This window comes from Xyrauchen texanus, chromosome 38, assembly GCF_025860055.1.
Source record: "Xyrauchen texanus isolate HMW12.3.18 chromosome 38, RBS_HiC_50CHRs, whole genome shotgun sequence".
NCBI classification, from domain to species: Eukaryota; Metazoa; Chordata; class Actinopteri; order Cypriniformes; family Catostomidae; genus Xyrauchen; species Xyrauchen texanus.
This window is the reverse complement of record NC_068313.1, coordinates 29566254-29584594: the sequence shown is the minus strand read 5'-3', so window position 1 is coordinate 29584594 and position 18341 is coordinate 29566254. Positions and strand designations below refer to the sequence as shown.

Sequence of the window (18341 nt, the reverse complement as noted above, 5' to 3'; positions counted from 1 at the left end):
GATAAAAAAACAAACAAAAATGAATTTACTTACACTTTGTGAGCCAAGAAAAGAATGAACTAACATTGACATTGTTTCATGCATTCAAGTGAAGAAAATAGGGTAAAATATATACTTATAAAAAAACACAAATAATTGTATTTTAAAATATATGTATACATTTGATTTCTGTTTCAGAGACACATTTTATACATGTATAAATACATGTTATACAATTTATACATTCCAGTTAGTTCCAAACAGAACACAAAATATTTTAAATCTTTGAACCACAAGGGGGAGCAAATGTAGGACAGCTACAAGTTTTAACAGAATGTGCTGTTTTTAAGTTCTTAAAAGTGAACTGAATACCAAAAGTTTTAATCAATACTATTTTGAGGTACGCATTGTAGCATCTTAGTGTGTAAAATCAGATCAAATCTTATTTATATACAAACATAATGTAAACAAAAACCATAAGCTTTAATTTAAACAAAAATACAAAAGGGCTTCATTGCAAGTTCATTCTGGCAGGTGGTTTATTGTGATCAAAACCCCTATTAGTGTGCAAATGAGCAGGTCAGGTTGTTTGGTAGGCATGCAGCCAGCAGAAGACAGCACTAGAGAATCTCCATAAATATATAGTTAGTAAACTAGCTGAACAACAAGGGATTGGCACACCATTGGTTATGTGGAAAACAAATAAATGATGTAGCACTTCCTGCTCATATCCTGGTCGGCAGACTGTTGGAATTGGGTTGGGTGTAGTTTGCTAAGTTTCAGTGTGCAAGCTTCAGAAATGTTTGCCAATAGTCCATTGACAACATGCCTTAAAATATTTCTCTACTTCCAAAGAGAGCAGAAGTGTTCAAAAAACCAACATAAAGATTTTAAGAAGCAATCAAACGTTTTCACTTTTGTTTTTATTGCCTATTATTGCTGAGAGTTTGTCTTATTGACATTAACATAATGACCATTTGATTTATAAGTTTCAAGTCTTTTTTTTAAAGTTATTTCCAATCAAAGTCTATCTCTATAAGATTGAAATAACAACTCTTTATTTTTGTAAGAGTTGTCAATTGGAATCAAATTTCAAGCCTAGCTAAGCTACTTATTCAGTGGTAATAAATATGTATTGTACGTCCACCATGGAGCAAAAAATTGCAATATGCTAAAGATTTTAAAACATTTTTATTGTACACCACAGATGCAGTAATCACTTTGGATTAACACATTACTACCTTTAAAATAAATGTTGAAAACAGATTTCATCATGGCTATGTAATCAAGAGAACACAGCATAAATGATAAGTCCATTCAAGAAGATAAACACGTGTGCCACACACACAATGCTTTAAATGAAAGCACCAGGATATTGTCGAGGGTGTTTCTGATTCCTGTACCTATTTGCAAGCCAGACACCCAAAATCTGAAACAGGAAAAATAAATATCTCTTTAAATTTAGTATGAGGGACAAGATCTCTGAATCACATGATAACGATCACATTCTGAGGTATTAAAATCAATTAAAACAAAACAAAATGACATATTTTAGCACAATGCACACCTTTGTAAACTCACCTCTGTAAAACTAAAAAATAAGCTGATTCCTCCAACAAAATGCAGGGCGTCATCGGCATAGTCCTGGATTATCTCTGAACACAGCGTACAAGTTTGTTCTTTGAAACAGTTCTGAGGTCACAAAGAGGGCAGAAAATAAACTTTACAACCACAGTGAAAACTACATAATTACCAAAGCTCATCACGTACACACTACGACAACCTTGCATTTGAAATGTCAACTTTACATTTGCCCAACAACAGGTAACCTGGAATTAAAACTGATGCTTCAAATCTTGAATACATTAGGCTACACCAACATGACTAATTTCAAGGGTTAACAATTGCAAGTTACCTCTTTTTTTTTTCCACTTTACCATTGGATGCTCTGAAATACATTAACCTTTAGTCTTGACCTTGGATGAATATGGGTAAGTCAAAGAGTAGTTAGTAAAAACTAAATATTTACTAAAGCTCACTGTATATATACACTGTATGATTTCACATTCCAGGTAATCTCCATCTCAGACTATTTGTTCGAAAGATGTAAATGGTATTTTAACTATCGTTTTAGAAGCATGTTGATTTTTGTCGAGCATGGAAACAAAATAAGTACCAGAAGATATCACATTACATGAACACATGGTGTTAGACTAGGCGGGAATAAAGAGAAGTTTTTACCGCCTCACATGTTCCATTGTAGTCAACTTTAATGAAGTCACAACAATCCAACGTTCTTTCCAAATCCTTCTGCATTGATTCAGACTTATTCCACCCAATCTCCAGAAGAAGGCTCTACAGCAAAGCATTTGACATTTTATTTGACACCTCCTTGCTTGAGAAATGAGGAAACTGGTATCACCATGTCAAAGTAATAAAGACATAATTACCTGTTGTTCTTTACTAATCGCCAAGCAGGCACATGAGACTGAAAACTGCACAATGAATACCATGAAAAGAATCAGCATGTACTAAAGGCCAGTTAAGGCTATTTTTGGATCAAAATAAAGAGTTCAAGAACACATACAAACACACACTAAGACTACAATACATGGCTTTAGTATTTCATGGGGTGAAAAGGCAGTTGCTCTGTGTTCAGTTTGCAGATTGAATCTTATTTAGACAAACACACTTAAATTATTTATAGGGAGAGGAGTTCTTGAAAAAAACGGGTCACTCCGAAGGATACAAAGAACAAAAGGACTTGGTTATGCTTTAGAGCTCCGTACAAGCCCACAATTGCCACAGCAAAGAGAAAGAGTCCAACTGCAATGACAGCAGCCATCACCCTGAAACTAGAGACCAGTCCGAACCATTTGCCCCATCCTGCTACGCCAGTCATGAAAAGACTCACCATCTGAAAACAGAAATTAATAAGAGATTCATTGATTCACTTGGATGAAATAGAGGGACATTGACAATTGAATGAATATTGGTAGCACTTTGTATTTGTTAACATTAGTAATGCAGTAGTTAAAATGAAATAACAATGACCAATACTTTCACAGCATTAATTAATATTGGTTCATGTTACTGTAATTTGGTAATGCTTTACGTTCTATTTGTTAACATTAGTTAATGCATTAGATATCATGAACGAACAATGAAAAATATTTCAGCATATTTCAATTGTTCAATAATTGTTAGTTCATAATGAATTAACCAATGTTAATGTATACAGTTTTCCATTTAAAAAAGTTTTTAAAGATTTACACATTTCCATTTCAACAGTCTTTGATCAAATTAAACGAAATAAACAAATATTTTAAGTTTTATTAATTCAATTTTTTTAAACATTACAGTTACACAATTTGATGGAATATTGTAATGAAATTGAAAATAGCAGGTACAATATTTGCAAAATTTGATCCCAGTGCCATTAAAGCATAAAATCATTAATTCTATGACATTATTACATTCTGGAGCACTGGCTTCAAAATGTACATTTTTAATACTTTCCACCAGATGGCGCCATTTTTTTCATGTTTAGCCTATGGAGCAAATGCATGCTTTTCCCCTATATTCTGTTTGCTATGATGCAGTTGGTTAAAAAAAATCATAGTCAGTGAAAGTTGAAAAATAAAATCAAACATTCATATATAATATTTTTATGACAGTTTTTTGATGAAGACATTTTAGTCCTCTAAGTTCTCGAGTGTGTTTTTTATTTATTTATTTGTTTTATCTGACACTGCACAAAAAATAATAATGCATGGAAATCAATATTGTTGCTAATCATTGACATATCCCAGACTGCGATAATAATAATAATAATAATAAAATTGCATTTAGTAAATGGAAAATTATTCATTATGTGTGTGTTTTCTTTTCTTCATAAAAACAACAGTGGCATTATATAAACAACCGGCATTTAAAGGGTTAAAATCCTGAAAATTAATGAATATTTGGTCATTATGATCAGGACTGATGTTGGTTAAAAAAAATTATAATAATTGAAAGTGGAAAATAATATTAACATATCATATAGTATTCTGGCAGTATTTGACGTGGACATTATGTCCTCGAAGGACATCTGAGTAACTTTTTTATTGTATGTTTATTGACGCACAAGGTTAATGAACGCACTTAAACGGAATACATCTATGATTTTTTTTAATTTTAAAAAGTCTTTATGACTGATGTGAATATACTAATTTGTGTAAACTGCCTGACAAATACACTTATACATGAAAATAACAAATATATATAATAATAAAATATCAAGACCTACCACATAAATAATGTTGAGCACGCAGAGGGCACTTCTGGAACAAACAAACCCACCACAAGCCATGCTGAAATGTGTAGTGCACACCCAAACCATCCGCAGGTATACTCATGTAAGTCTGCTCTAAGATAAGGAAGAGGCGATTCTAATCGACACGCTATTGGTCCGTTCTTTACCTGTATGCAAAGAAGCCAAGGCTTGACTGCACTATTAACACAAGGTAAATCAGGTGACTTGCATGTGTGCAAGTCTCTCACTTATGGAACAATGAAGTACACAATATCATGCATTTGACAAAGTATGACTTTTTTTTTTTTAATGTACATTTTCCTCCCTCTATACGAATAATAGGAAAATTATTAACTACTTTTATTTACTTATTTATTTATTTTAAATTTTAAATTGTCATTTGTACGTGTTGGTATTGCCATCTTGTGGTGGCGTCATAATTTTTCAGCTATATCTCCAAACAGGTTCATTTGTGCATGATGTGCTGAAACACCGCATTCTAATAAGCAGAAGATGTACGTGTAAAAAAATAAATAAAATTAAAATAAAATATAAAAAACACACACCAACCTGTCTATTATTTTGAAAAAAAAAAAAAAAAACATTCTAGACTTCAGTGGACTGAAAAACCTAAGAGCAGATGTGTCACCAAAGCGTTGCTAAATATGCGAAAATTACCATTCACAGCTCCTATAAATATGCAAAAAAAAAATGTATTGCTATTAAAAAAAATAAAAAATAAGATTGTGGTCTATTACAACCCATTTTACAAACAACATTACAACCATTGTAGAAAGGGACACGCATGAACAGATCCCCCTACAGTTGGTTCAGTCCACTTGCGCTGAACAACCCGTCAGAATTGAAGTCCGTCAGTGAGTCATTCACAACAGTGCAAAGCTGTTACATTGATCAGAAACATTTTATCTATTCATCGTTAAAGAGTAACTTAATCTATAATAATGTCTGCACCAAAGAAAGGAGACCTGACCGATACTGAGAAAGAGCTGCTTCGAGTTATTGCTGCAGGTAATGATAGCATTATGCTAACAGGCTAACTGCATGATTAACAGATTAACAGTGAATAGCTCTGGAAATCATCACATTTATGCTCATTTATTAATCACAAGTATACAGAAGTATTCATGTCACTTTTCTCATTCTGTTTTTCATTTCTGCTTGATTTGTTGCAGATTAAAAGCCTGCATATGTCTTGTCTGTGGGCTAAATGGCAGATTATGCACTCAAAAAACATTTAAGCCTATGTTAAGATTTACGCATTTCAGATTTATTTATTAACTAAAATAAACATATTAAATATTTATAAAATAAATATATTAAATATTTATTTTATACAAAATACTTCAAATATTTCGTGTTTTACTTTATTATAGATTACTCAATTCAATGGAAGTTTGTTATAAAATTGAAATGCGTACATTTTAAAATTATTTTTTGTGTGTGTTTTATATACAAATTATGTGATGAATACTCATCCGTATCAGTAAAATTGACTTTATTCAATCATCCTTAATATTGTATTACCTGATGATGAAAACATGTTTTATGTGAAGATTTTGATGAATATTAAGAATATAATCTTGTATTAAGGCTTTTATGTTTAATTCTGATTAGGTTTGCTGCAGTGTCTGATCACTGTATGGTTGAATATTTACAGGGAATGTGCAAGAAGCCTCCAGGTTGCTTGGATCCAAAGATGTCAGGGTCAACTCTCTGGATGAGGTATGGAAATGTAATGCTTAAATGGTCTTTTTGGTCTTTGTTTTGACATGATTTAATTCTTTCACTGAGCCAAATTGCTCTGTTAGTGGTGGTCCATTGTTGAAAACAATGGGGTTTTTCAGGGGAAAACTGTATCACAGGTAAGAGGTTTGGACCTGTTCAAATCAGATGTTAGCAACACTTGTAGGCTTCCAAAGCAGCTGTCTAGAAATGAAATTAATTGGCTGTTTCATTGTCCTGTTAGATTTAAAAACTAATTAAAATAGTTGGAACCACTTGTGGCTCATACTTTCTGATACACAGCATGGGCAGTGATTGTGTTGAATTCATACTGATGCTTTTAACAAGCTCCCCACTTCAAACAAAGAACAAGATCATCCGTCCATATGACTTTAAGGGCGACAGACAGATTTTCACTTGGATTTATAGGGATAGTTCACCCCAAATTTTAAATGCCCTCATCATTTACTTACCCTCATGCCATCCCAGACATGTATGACTTTCTTTCTTCAGCTGAACACGAAGATTTGTAGAAGAGTATCTCACCTCTGTAGGTCCATACAATGCAAGTCAACAGGGTCCAAAACTTTGAAGCTCAAAAAGCACATAAATGCAGTATAAAATTAATCCATACGACTCCAGTGGTTTAATGTCTTCAGAAGTGATATTGTTGGTGTGGATGAGAAACAGAATAATATGTAAATGTGCTGTAAGCGATTTTAGCGGTCCAAAGCTTTCACATGACTGAGCTTAAGTGGACTCATTCCAAAACCCTGCCCTCCAAAGATAATTTTGAGACAAAAACGGAGCAAAAGAGCAGCATTGTTTGTTCCTGTGGCTGTCAAATTCAACAGTGGCACAATAGCACCCTCATCTGACAACATTATTGGTGCTTCCCAAACCACACAATTACCACATAAGTATTTTTGTATTTAAATGATTACTGGTTTATGCATTAGGGGATGTAATATGGGCCATCCTGTTTCTCCACATCAGCGATGATATACGGTTACATTTTGAGAAAAGGTTTTTTGATTCTTCACATTTCTTTTCAGTATGGCATGACCCCCCTCATGCATGCTGCATACAAGGGAAAGGCAGATATGTGCAAACTGTTACTGCAGCACGGAGCAGACGTCAACTGCAATGAGCATGAACATAGCTACACTGCACTCATGTTTGCGGGGCTCTCAGGTAAGAAGCAACACATGTTTGGACTTCATTAAATTGATTTTTGGGTGACCTTGTAAGGCCATATTTTGAGAAGATTATAATGAGTTCATCAGATGCTTTACTTTTCAGTCTGTGACAGCTGAAATATAGTTGTCTATATATGGCTGTGATAAAACAATTAGAAAATTGTACTAAATATCATTATGTAGGAAAGACAGACATCACCTGGATGATGTTGGATGCTGGAGCAGAGACGGATGCAGTGAACTCAGTTGGGAGAACGGCTGCACAAATGGCAGCTTTTGTTGGTATGCATACACTAATGTCTTGTGGAAAAAGTGTGTGTGTGTGTACTGTGTGCCTTTTGCAATGCAGGTCAATCAATAGAAAAAGTCTTGATTTTTAAATCTTTCCTGGTGAGGATTAGGGCTGTCAAAATGGCTGAAAAACTAAATTCGAATGTCTTTAATAACAGTAATGTTCGAATTATAGTCTAAAGAATAAAAGGAAAAAAGTACTGTATTGTCTCCTAAACCCACAAGAGGGTGCAAGCGAGCGCAGTGAGCAAATATAAGCCAAATCAAGCAATGCATTTTTTTTATTGAAATTAAATGTCATGAATTTGTTTAAAGTGTATAACGTTTTAAACAATCGTTCATAGATCAAATATAATTTCCTAAATGTGCACGCAAGGAAATTGAGGCAACAAAAGTGCATAAGTAATATGAGAAAACACGCTTCAACAGACAGGGTAATGTATTATGTTAACACAAGATGTCAAACTTATTCTAAAACTATCCACTCACTCATACATTTACATATTGTTTGTCAAAAACACAATATGGTCAACTTGATCTGCAGTAAGGGCTGAGCGTTTTTGTTGACAACGTTTCCAGCTGATGAAAACTCAAGCTCAGCTCTGACCGATGTGCCAGTAATAACCTGGACTGTTTTAATAATGTCCCATCGTCATGACATTCTCGAGAACTCTTCAGGATGAGAAGACTGCATGTGTGTTCTCAAGTTATGTTGTGGAGTGATATAGCAGCGGTTTCTTACACAACTTAAAAATGACGTTGGTTTTGTCAACAAGCTCGCCTTCGATACTCCAGAAAGCGAAGAAGCGCCACACAGCACCTTTAAGATGTTTTGGTTTAAGCAAGATCCTCTCCGAGTCCTCACTCTCATTTTCAGCCATTTCTCAAATTATCAACACATCCGTGTGGCGTCTAATGGGTTGAACTGGAAAGGCTAACAAAACCAAACCGCGTCATCATCATGTCTCGCGCGCATCCTGACGCACCTAAAATTCGAATGCAGTTTTTGCATTCGAATGTGCAGTTTATTTTTTAATTCGACGAATATTCGAAATTCGAATTTTAATTTGACAGCCCTAGTGAGGATCTTTACTTAAGTCATTATTCTAATATTCAGAGAGGGACAGTTGAAAATAAGTTATTTCGTTTTTAAAAGTGTACAGTAGATTCGATTAAGCACTGATGTTTTTCAGGGCAGCATGATTGTGTGACGGTCATCAATAATTTCTTCTCCCGAGCAAGGCTGGACTACTACACAAAACCCCAAGGGCTGGAAAAGGAACCGAAACTCCCTCCCAAACTCGCTGGACCATTGCACAAAATTATTATGAGTACCAATCTCAATCCTTTAAAGGTAATATTTTTTTGCTGACAATTGTGCAAAATGGTCAATCTGACCCTTATCACTCCACTACAGAAAAACATTGTCTTTAATTTATTCCCTCAAAATTCTACAAACAATACCCCATAATGACAACATGAAAGAAGTTTGTTGGAAATCTTTGCAAATTTATAAAAAAAACAATAAAAAAATTAAAAATCACATGTAGCCTACATAAGTAATCACAGCCTTTGCTCAATACTTTATTGAAGCACCTTTGGCACCAATTACAGCCTCAAGTCTTTTTGTGTATGATGCTACAAGCTTGGCACACCTATTTTTGGGCAGTTTCTCCCATTCTTCTTTGCAGGACCTCTCAAGCTCTATCAGGTTGGATGGGAAGCGTCGGTGCACAGCCATTTTCAGATCTCTACAGAGAATTGTATTCAAGTCTGGGCTCTGGCTGGGCCACTCAAGGACATTCACAGAGTTGTCCCGTAGCCACTCCTTTGTTATCTTGGCTGTGTGCTTAGGGTCGTTGTCCTGTTGGAAGATGAACCTTCGCCCCGGTCTGAGGTCCAGAGCGCTCTGGAACAGGTTTTCATCAAGGATGTCCCTGTAAATTGCTGCATTAATTTTTCCCTTGATCCTGACTAGTCTCCCAGTTCCTGCTGCTGAAAAACATCCCCACAGCATGATGCTGCACCACCATGCTTCACTGTAGGGATGGTATTGGCCAGGTGATGAGCGGTGCCTGGTTTCCTCCAGACATGACGCTTGCCATTCAGGCCAAAGAGTTCAATCTTTGTTTCATCAGACCAGAGAATATTGTTTCTCATGGTTTGAGAGTCCTTCAGGTGCCTTTTGGCAACACCAGGCGTGCTGTTATGTGCCTTCTACTGAGGAGTGGCTTCCGTCTGGCCACTCTACCATACAGGCCTGATTGGTGGAGTGCTGCAGAGATGGTTGTTCTTCTGGAAGGTTCTCCTCTCTCCACAGAAAAACGCTGGAGCTCTGTCAGAGTGACCATCGGGTTCTTGGTCACCTCCCTGACTAAGGCCCTTCTCTCCCGATCACTCAGTTTGGCCAGGTTGCCAGCTCCAGGAAGTCCTGGTGGTTCCAAACTTCCATTTAAGGATGATGGAGGCCACTGTGCTCATTGGGACTTCAATGCTGCAGACATTTTTCTGTACCCTTCCCCAGATCTGTGCCTCGATACAATCCTGTCTTCAGAGGTCTACAGACAATTCCTTGGACGTCATGGCTTAGTTTGTGCTCTGACATGCACTGTTAACTGTGAGACCTTATATAGACAGGTGTGTGCTTTTCCAAATCGTGTCCAATCAACTGAATTTACCACAGGTGGACTCCAATCAAGTTGTAGAAACATCTCAAGGATGATCAGTGGAAACAGGATGCACCTGAGCTCAATTTTGAGTGACATGACAAAGGCTGTGAATACTTATGTACATGTGATTTTGTTTTTGTTTTTTTGTTTTATTTTTAATAAATTTGCAAAGATTTCAAACAAACTTCTTTCACGTTGTCATTATGGGGTATTGTTTGTAGAATGAGGAAAATAATGAATTTAATACATTTTGGAATAAGACTGTAACAAAATTAAATGTTGAAAAATTTAAGCGCCGTGAATACTTTCCGGATGCACTGTATGGAGCAAACATTTAATATGGAGCTAGGAAGACTTACATTTGACATTTTTTTTTACATCAGACTTGATGTTCTTTTGATTTGTTTGGCTTCAGATAGTAATGTTGGTGAAGGAAAACCCTCTGCTGATGGATGTGGGGGCACTTGAGAAGTGTCGCAAGGTCAGTTGCATTATTACTTTTTTTATGCTCCATGTAAATTTCATAGCCAAGTTGAGATCCATCACAGCAAACCCAGAGAGATTTAATTAAGGAGTTTTAATGACACATATAAACATACTGGAACACTGGAGAATTTCAGCACATATCCTGATTATGCTCAATTGAACTGGAACGAAAGCCATTGGAGTCAATAAATCATTGAAGTACTAATCCCTTGAGTTTTTCAGGTTCTGGAGCTGATCTGCGAGAAATGTGTGAAGCAGCAGGATATGAATGAGGTGTTGGCCATGAAGATGCACTACCTCAGCTGTGTGCTGCAGAAATGTGGCTCTTTCCTTAAAGATCGCCAGGACAAACTTGATGGCCTCATCAAGAGGTATAGATATCTTTAACAGTGTAATATATCTAATGCATATATGTCTGTTTTGATTTGTCTGAGGTTATGGCTGTGTCCCTTCATGGGGTTTTCTATGTATATTATGTTTAAATTTTTTTTATGTACCAATCCAAACCTTACAAAATTACCTGCAGTAAAAGTGGATCATTTGCTTTTGAAATGTGGTGTAACGCTTTCAAAAATATTATCAATTGAATTCTCTCTGGATATCCATCTTTTGTAGCCTCCTGAAAGGGCGAGACAGCGATGGCTTCTTGGTGTTCCAGGAGAAGTTCATCCGGGAGTGTATCCGGAAATTTCCATATTGTGATGCTACGTTATTACAGCAGCTGGTTCGGAGTATTGCTCCAGTGGAAATTGTGAGTAACCATTACAGTGACCCCTGTGTGCTCATATTTAAGACACTGAGTGTAGGAGATGGAAAAAGTTGCCTTAACCAAGTTACTTCCAACAGAAGAAAAAAATTTTTTTGACAATTGTATTCCATGTATGGTAGTTCGCTCTCATAGTATTCTCACCCTCATGCCATCCCAGATGTGTATGACTTTCTATCTTCTGCAAAACACGAACAAAGATTTTTAGAAAACTATCTCAGCTCTGTATGTTCATACAATGCAAGTGAATAGTGACCAACATTTTTAAGCTCCAAAAAGCACATTAAGGTAATCCAGTGGTATAATCCATGTCTTCTGAAGTGATCCAATCTTTGTTTGTGAGAACAGACCAAAATTTAATCCCTTTTTAACTGCCATTGCAGTCTCTTGGCCCTATTATGATTTCAAGCTTGATTACACTTCCCAGTGCTTGACACATGCGCGGAGCACTAGATGGCGTTAGGAAGTGTAAAGGGGTCATATAATGCCATTTTTGTACAAGTTAATATGAATCTTTAGGGTCTAAATTAAAACTTTGTAATATACTTTTATTAAAAATACTCATTAGTATTTTAAGAAAACACTAATTTTACCTGCTCAAAAACAGCTCTGTTTTCAGCACGCCGTTTCAGTGCATATGACTTTAAATGATAATGAGCTTTGGTCACCCCGCCCCTCCGTTCTGGGGGTGTTTTTGACACAACGCACTTTGCAAGATGTAAACAGTATTTTGCCAGTATTGCGTTACCATTCATCTTCATGCAGTTATAACTGTTTTTTTTTACATTACTTCTTAATCAGTAACATACAAGTAAACCAGGTGTAACTTAGTGTTACCATGTTAACTGTAACACCTGCGTACACAGTTTTTAATAACAAAATAACCATAACGCATTGTTCATTATAGATGTGGGATTATTAATTATGTTGAGAACGTCGTAACGTTATGGAAAACATGCCGTAATGTACCCTGAGTGTAAACATTGGCCACATTCATTGTGAAGCGTGCAAGTGATTTGCAAAGATTAATATAAAGGTTAATAAAACGTTACACTTACTTCTTCTGGAGGTGCAGAGGGAATATAAATAGTTGGTACCGAATCTTTATTCAGCAGCAGCTTCTTAGCAAAACCAGCTTTATACTGACCCTCGTTTATAAAGCAGTCTGGTGAAAAATGATTTGCGCAAACATGAACGCATTGACGTTGCTCGTGGGGAATATTCCCATCGTAAACAAAACTCAGCCACTGCGTCTTCAGCGGTTCAGATTTAGGAACATCAAAATGACTGCTGTGTTCGTTATTACACCGGAGAACAGAACACCACAATCGCTTAGGCGCCATTCTGCTCCAGTGTATCAACAATGATGATGGACTATGATTGACAGCTCGCTCACGAGTGAGGGCGGGTCTGTGTTGAAACACTGCTGTCAATCAACAATCCTGGGAGGGGCGTCCGACCGTGTGACGTCACACGGTCGAACGGCTCGATTTGAGGCAGGGGAAAATATATAAGGAGATTTAAAACAAAAACACTAGATGGATTTTTATCATAATAGGATGGTTGTGTACAGGCACAGCCAACACACATTTCAGTACAATCAACTTGAAAAAGTGCATGTACCATTATATGACCCCTTTAAAATCATAATAGCCAAGGAGACTGCTGATGTAAAGATTTACAGTGAAAAGGAGTTACATTTTGGTTTGTTCTCACCAAAAATCGATTAGAATACTTCAGAAGACATGGATTAAACCACTGGAGTTGTATTGATTACTTTTATGATGCCTATATGTCCTTTTTGGACCTTAAAAGTTTTGGTCACCATTCACTTGCATTGTAAGGACCTACAGAGCTGAGATATTCTTCTAAAAATCTTAATTTGCGTTCTGCAAAAGAAAAAAGTCATACACATCAGAGATGGCTTGAGGGTGAGTAAATGATGAGAGAATCTTCATTTTTGGGTGAACTAGGCCTATTCCTTTAAGTCTCACCAACAGTTTTCTGACAGGGTAATGACCCCACGGCTTTGTCAGTGCTCACTCAGGCCATCACGGGGCAGGTGGGTTTCATGGATGCAGACTTCTGCACCTCCTGTGGTGAGAAAGGGGCAGACAAGAGATGCTCCATCTGCAAAATGGTAAATGCCAAACAGGGTAGTGCAGATTTCTTGTTTAAATCATGCTTGACATTAACCAGTTAACTCAAAGATCACTCTAAAGCCATCTTTGCCTTTGTTTAGGTGATCTACTGTGACCAGGCTTGTCAGAAGATGCATTGGTTCACCCACAAGAAAGTCTGTAAGATGTTAAAGGAGCAGAGAGAGGAACATGAAGCGGAGTCAGCCATGCGACTACAAAAACAGGCAAAAGGTATTCAAAATGAATTCTCTCCAACCACGCTAAAAAAAGTGTCATATTACCATGGTTTTCTGGACATGTACGTCGGAAATACCATGGTATTCTTTGGAATACCATGTAAATACCATAGTATATGAATATGGTAATCATTTAGTAACAGGATACATATCAGAGTACCATGGTATTATAAGCTGAATCCATTTGAAATTTGCTTTCATGCATTACTGAAAGTGTGTACACCTTTTTGTTATGTTTTGTAAAATTACATGCACAGGGTCCTTAATTTTTGCACGTGAGGGTTAATGTGTCATTTTAACTCATGCAAGCTCTTTTTTTTGTTTCTTGCCAATAGCAGAGGAAAATCAAGCATTGGAGGAGACGACCAGCACTTTGGAAGAGCTCTCAATCAGTCAGAGTGACACCACCAGCCCTTCAGATAACCAAACTGAGGATGTTACCTCTGACACGGTCCCTGTTACTGCAGATTGAGTCACAAAATTTACTGTACCCTATAGACACAGATTCAACCCAGCAAGTTTATTATTGTTGTGTTCAACATTAACATCAAAGATCCATTTAAGCCAAAAGAGAGCAAATCCGCAACCTTGCCCAGAGGTTACAACAGTATTGTTCATGGTTCTTGCTATTCTAAAGGACATACTGTAACAGGAAAAAACAATTTTCCACACAAATGCACTGGATGAAGGGCCCATGGGAGACAAATATAGATTTCTTTTTATGTTTACGTTGAAAATATTTGTATTTATGTTTTTAAAAATCGTAGTGTCATAGCGGATTTATTGTTGACAGTCGTATGTGTGATGTAGGTTTTGCCTTCGGAAAGATAATGTAATACTATATTTCTGCAAGACGTTGAAGCCTGCGCCTTAAATTTCTCTTTCTGTAGTTATGACAGGAGATACGATTCATGGAAGTTGGCAACAGCTTATAAGGCAAATCATTTTCTGTCTTAATTGTAAAGCTGTAGAATTTTATTTAACGCTCGTGTTGTGTTCTTTTTGTGCTGACTTTGTGTTCCCGGTAAAAAATGAGCAGCCCATTAGGATTTTTTATAAATCTCTCATATTGCATATATTATCACAAGATATTCTATTAGATCTTTTTATCATCTTATTTTTTAGTAATTATGATGTACTAATTATGAAATTTTTGTACTTCTTTTTTGAAAATATTATACACATACATACATACACATATTTTTTTAATTATTGATATAAGGATTAATTTAACTGAGCTTATCGGGCTGGGGGGGGGCACTCTCTGCTGAAAACCTAATAATAATAATAATTGCGCAATAAAATTAACCACTTGCTTGTTCTGAACAAAATAAATGTCAATTTAAAGCTTAGAATCTGAACTTTACAATGCATATAGCTGATACTTCCAAGTCTTAAATAATGTTTTTTTAATTTGCTGAAAAATAAAAACTGTTTCATTCTCATATTTGAGAATTCCCACTCTTTTCAACCAATGAATTTCCATGACTTGAAAGATAATTTTCAAGCCCAAACATTTTGCCTTCCATTCTGAAAATGGCACAGAAATCACACAATTGCAAATTTGAAAAAAAAAATAAATAAATAAATAAATAAATAACTATTTAATTTTACATTTAATCCATACAAACACATTGCATGAATCCTAAAATGGATTGGGATTAGTGGCATCGTTGTCTCACTTGGTTCGATTGCTCGGACTGTACCCGGGTTAGTTTCCTCGCCCCCTTCCCCTGCTGGTCTGTTCACATTTTATTATTTCGGTCTGAACTGCTTTATGATTGAGTCATCAACGTGTGTACAAACCGCAGCTGTTTACCACTATAACTAGGCAACAACTCAAGAAGACATCAGCTTTGCTGTGTTATTAAAGTATTCATCTCTTTGGATTTACCACCAAAACTTTACATGCACAAAACAATGCTTATGTTTGTCTCTCATGGATGCATTGAATGTGCAATGATGTGATGAAAATTAGCATTTGTCAGCCATGAGCACACGGATGCATTACTAAAGAAGTGAAGAATGTGAGCTGCTCTCTGAAGGGGATTAACTTAGACACAAGATACGCAGGTGTGAGAAATGCAGTATACCATAATAATTGCGATTGGGAGCCTATAAAGATGCAAACTAAACATCATCACAAGCAGTTCACTTTAGGGCTGGGCAATATGCAGGCCCAGCTCCACAGGGGGTCCTGGCCCACCCAATCATGAACTTGGCCCACCTTGAAAACTACACCCACCCCTCCAACTGTTTGGCCCACCCGTCAGGTCATATGGCCCACATTAAATCTTAGAGCTGGAGCCAGGCCTGGCGATTGGACTACGTAATTGTATATCGATGCTATCTTACAGAGAACCTGATGCTGATTGCGACACTCATTTGACCAAAGATGATTGACAATACAGAGAAATGGAAAAAAACAAGGATCTGGGAAGTCAGCAAATATATTAAATTGTAGCCCAGGAAACTATCACCAGCCAGATGCAACAAGGCTAAATCCAGTTTGCAAGCTCCTCGTCCAAATGTATTTCATTCGGGAGTAATTTTGCTCATCTACCCACAAAAGGCGAGCTACCTATAAGATGTCTCGGAGTGACACATGACAAGAAATGCTGTTTGACACAAAGACTCATGCTTGAAGAAACACACTTATTACATATTATAAGAAAAGCCATCAGTGCTTGTGTCGGATTTGCTGTTTGTTCAGAGGCGCGCAGCACAAGCCTGTCTTTTGGAACAAGCACATGTACAGATATCACTCTGTTTCATTCGTCTGAAAACTGTTTGCAAGAATAATGTCATCTATAAGAATGCTGTAAATGATCTCCGATCATCTCAGGAGGTGCTGTGAGTTTAGTTTGTGCTTAAAATGCATTGTGAACGCAACTCTGCAGGCTCAGTAATATATTTCTTTGTATTAAAGTAACAAAGACGAAAGTGATTAAATCATGCAATAATACAAGACACATTCACCTTGAACCTAAAATTGAGTTCTATTTTTTAGGCAGCATTAACTGTTTTACCAAAACACGATAAAAACACATTTAGCATCATTATTTTGGGAACACAAGGGAATTTATTAAGCTTTATTATAATGATTACAATTGTCTTTAGTTCCTAATTGTTAGGCAATTAGTAATTTTCCACCTACTGTCGTTGACGTATACTTGCGTAATCGCAAATGTGGCTGTTGGAGAAAGTGAATGGTTTGTATTTGGGGAGGTGGTTATATATAAGATTTTTATAGTTATTTTATATTATTATTTAATGTTTTTTTTTCATTTAGGTTAAAGTACTATTTGAATTTAGAAATGTCTTTTATGTTCTTTGTGTTTCAATAAATTAATTTAAAAGAAATTTTCACCGACCCTTGGCAGGAGGGTAGACGATATAATGGAGGCATTATTTTTTAAGTTGATTACCGCTAAAATATTTTTTACATATCGCCCAGCCTTAGCACACTTCCGTGATTTGGTACGATTGCATTAATTTCAGCAGTGAAGTGTACTGGAGTTGGAACCGTATCCTAGACCCCTTTTTCAAGTGGATGCTGGTGCTGTTCCTGAGTGTGCACACAAGTTTGGAAAACAGTGTTCACATTATCCAAATGAACCGAACTTTGATGGCTTTCAAACTCAGTTGCACTCCAAAAGTGTGAAAGCAACTTAATTGGTAAGGTATCCTAAATGACATGATATATTTTTAACTATTCACCATGTTTTTAATCTACTGCAACGTAACACCCTGGTTAAATATTTTAGGACAGAGCATAGTAAAAAAAAAAAAAAAAAAATAAAAAAAAAAATATATATATATATATATATATATATATATATATATATATATATATATATATTTTAACTATAAAAACAGATTTTTCCATGACTTTGATTTTATTAATTTCCATGACTTTTCCAGGCCTGGAAATCACAATTTTAAAATTCCCTGATAGTTCCAGGATTTCCATGATCATGGGAACCCTGTCATTTGCAATTTTGTTATTACAACAATTATATTCATGATGCACAAGGGTGCTTCATACACATTGTGTGTGTGCACATGTCCAAGGACTTTGTGTACAAATACACATCCACATACTGTATGTGCTCATCTAAAGGATTGGGATGGTCCAGAACACCTAATATTTCTGTATTTCCAATTTGCTGGTCATTTCTGTCCAGAAACAAAACAAGTGTAACGAAGTGAAATAAAACCCCAAAACATTTAAAGAAAATTATAAATTTTTTGTGTGTGTTTTCAGATAACAAATGTGAATAGTCAATGAATTTTATTTCAATTGCATAAAGTAAAAAAAATTTTAAACTTCTGGTTTAAAAAAAACATTAGGGTTAAACGCAGTGGTTACTTTTCTGAGACATGATTTTATTCACTTAAAGTGATTAAAATCTATCACTGAACTGTTAGATCACCTGTTTTCTGCTAAACAATGAACATATGGTTGTCAAATATGAAACATCACTCGCTACAGCTGTTTAAGTGGGCATAATGTAAACACTCTTATCCTTGA

General features: G+C 36.0%; 2 protein-coding genes across 3 annotated transcripts; one reads left to right on the top strand and one right to left on the bottom strand.

Moving 5' to 3' along the window:
* Positions 1–1182: 1182 nt before the first annotated feature.
* On the bottom strand, positions 1183–4429 carry LOC127631761 (tetraspanin-13-like). Its single transcript, XM_052110069.1, has 6 exons — positions 4271–4429; positions 2729–2896; positions 2430–2510; positions 2221–2334; positions 1561–1671; positions 1183–1408 (listed from the first exon to the last, which is right to left on the bottom strand). Exons 1-6 carry the CDS (start codon positions 4361–4363, stop codon positions 1334–1336), a joined length of 642 nt encoding a protein of 213 aa, XP_051966029.1. The 5' UTR covers positions 4364–4429; the 3' UTR covers positions 1183–1333.
* Positions 4430–5131: 702 nt separating this feature from the next.
* Positions 5132–17206, top strand: LOC127631760 (ankyrin repeat and MYND domain-containing protein 2-like). Of its 2 annotated transcripts, none has more exons than XM_052110068.1 (11): positions 5132–5305; positions 5955–6019; positions 7075–7213; positions 7402–7500; positions 8703–8863; positions 10594–10659; positions 10887–11035; positions 11280–11415; positions 13442–13570; positions 13673–13802; positions 14146–17206. In XM_052110068.1, the coding sequence occupies exons 1-11, from the start codon at positions 5239–5241 to the stop codon at positions 14277–14279; spliced, it is 1275 nt and encodes a 424-aa protein (XP_051966028.1). In that variant the 5' UTR covers positions 5132–5238; the 3' UTR covers positions 14280–17206. The 2 variants fall into 2 exon arrangements, with proteins under 2 accessions (XP_051966028.1, XP_051966027.1); XM_052110067.1 differs by having other exon boundaries at positions 14143–17206.
* The last annotated feature ends 1135 nt before the right edge of the window (positions 17207–18341 follow it).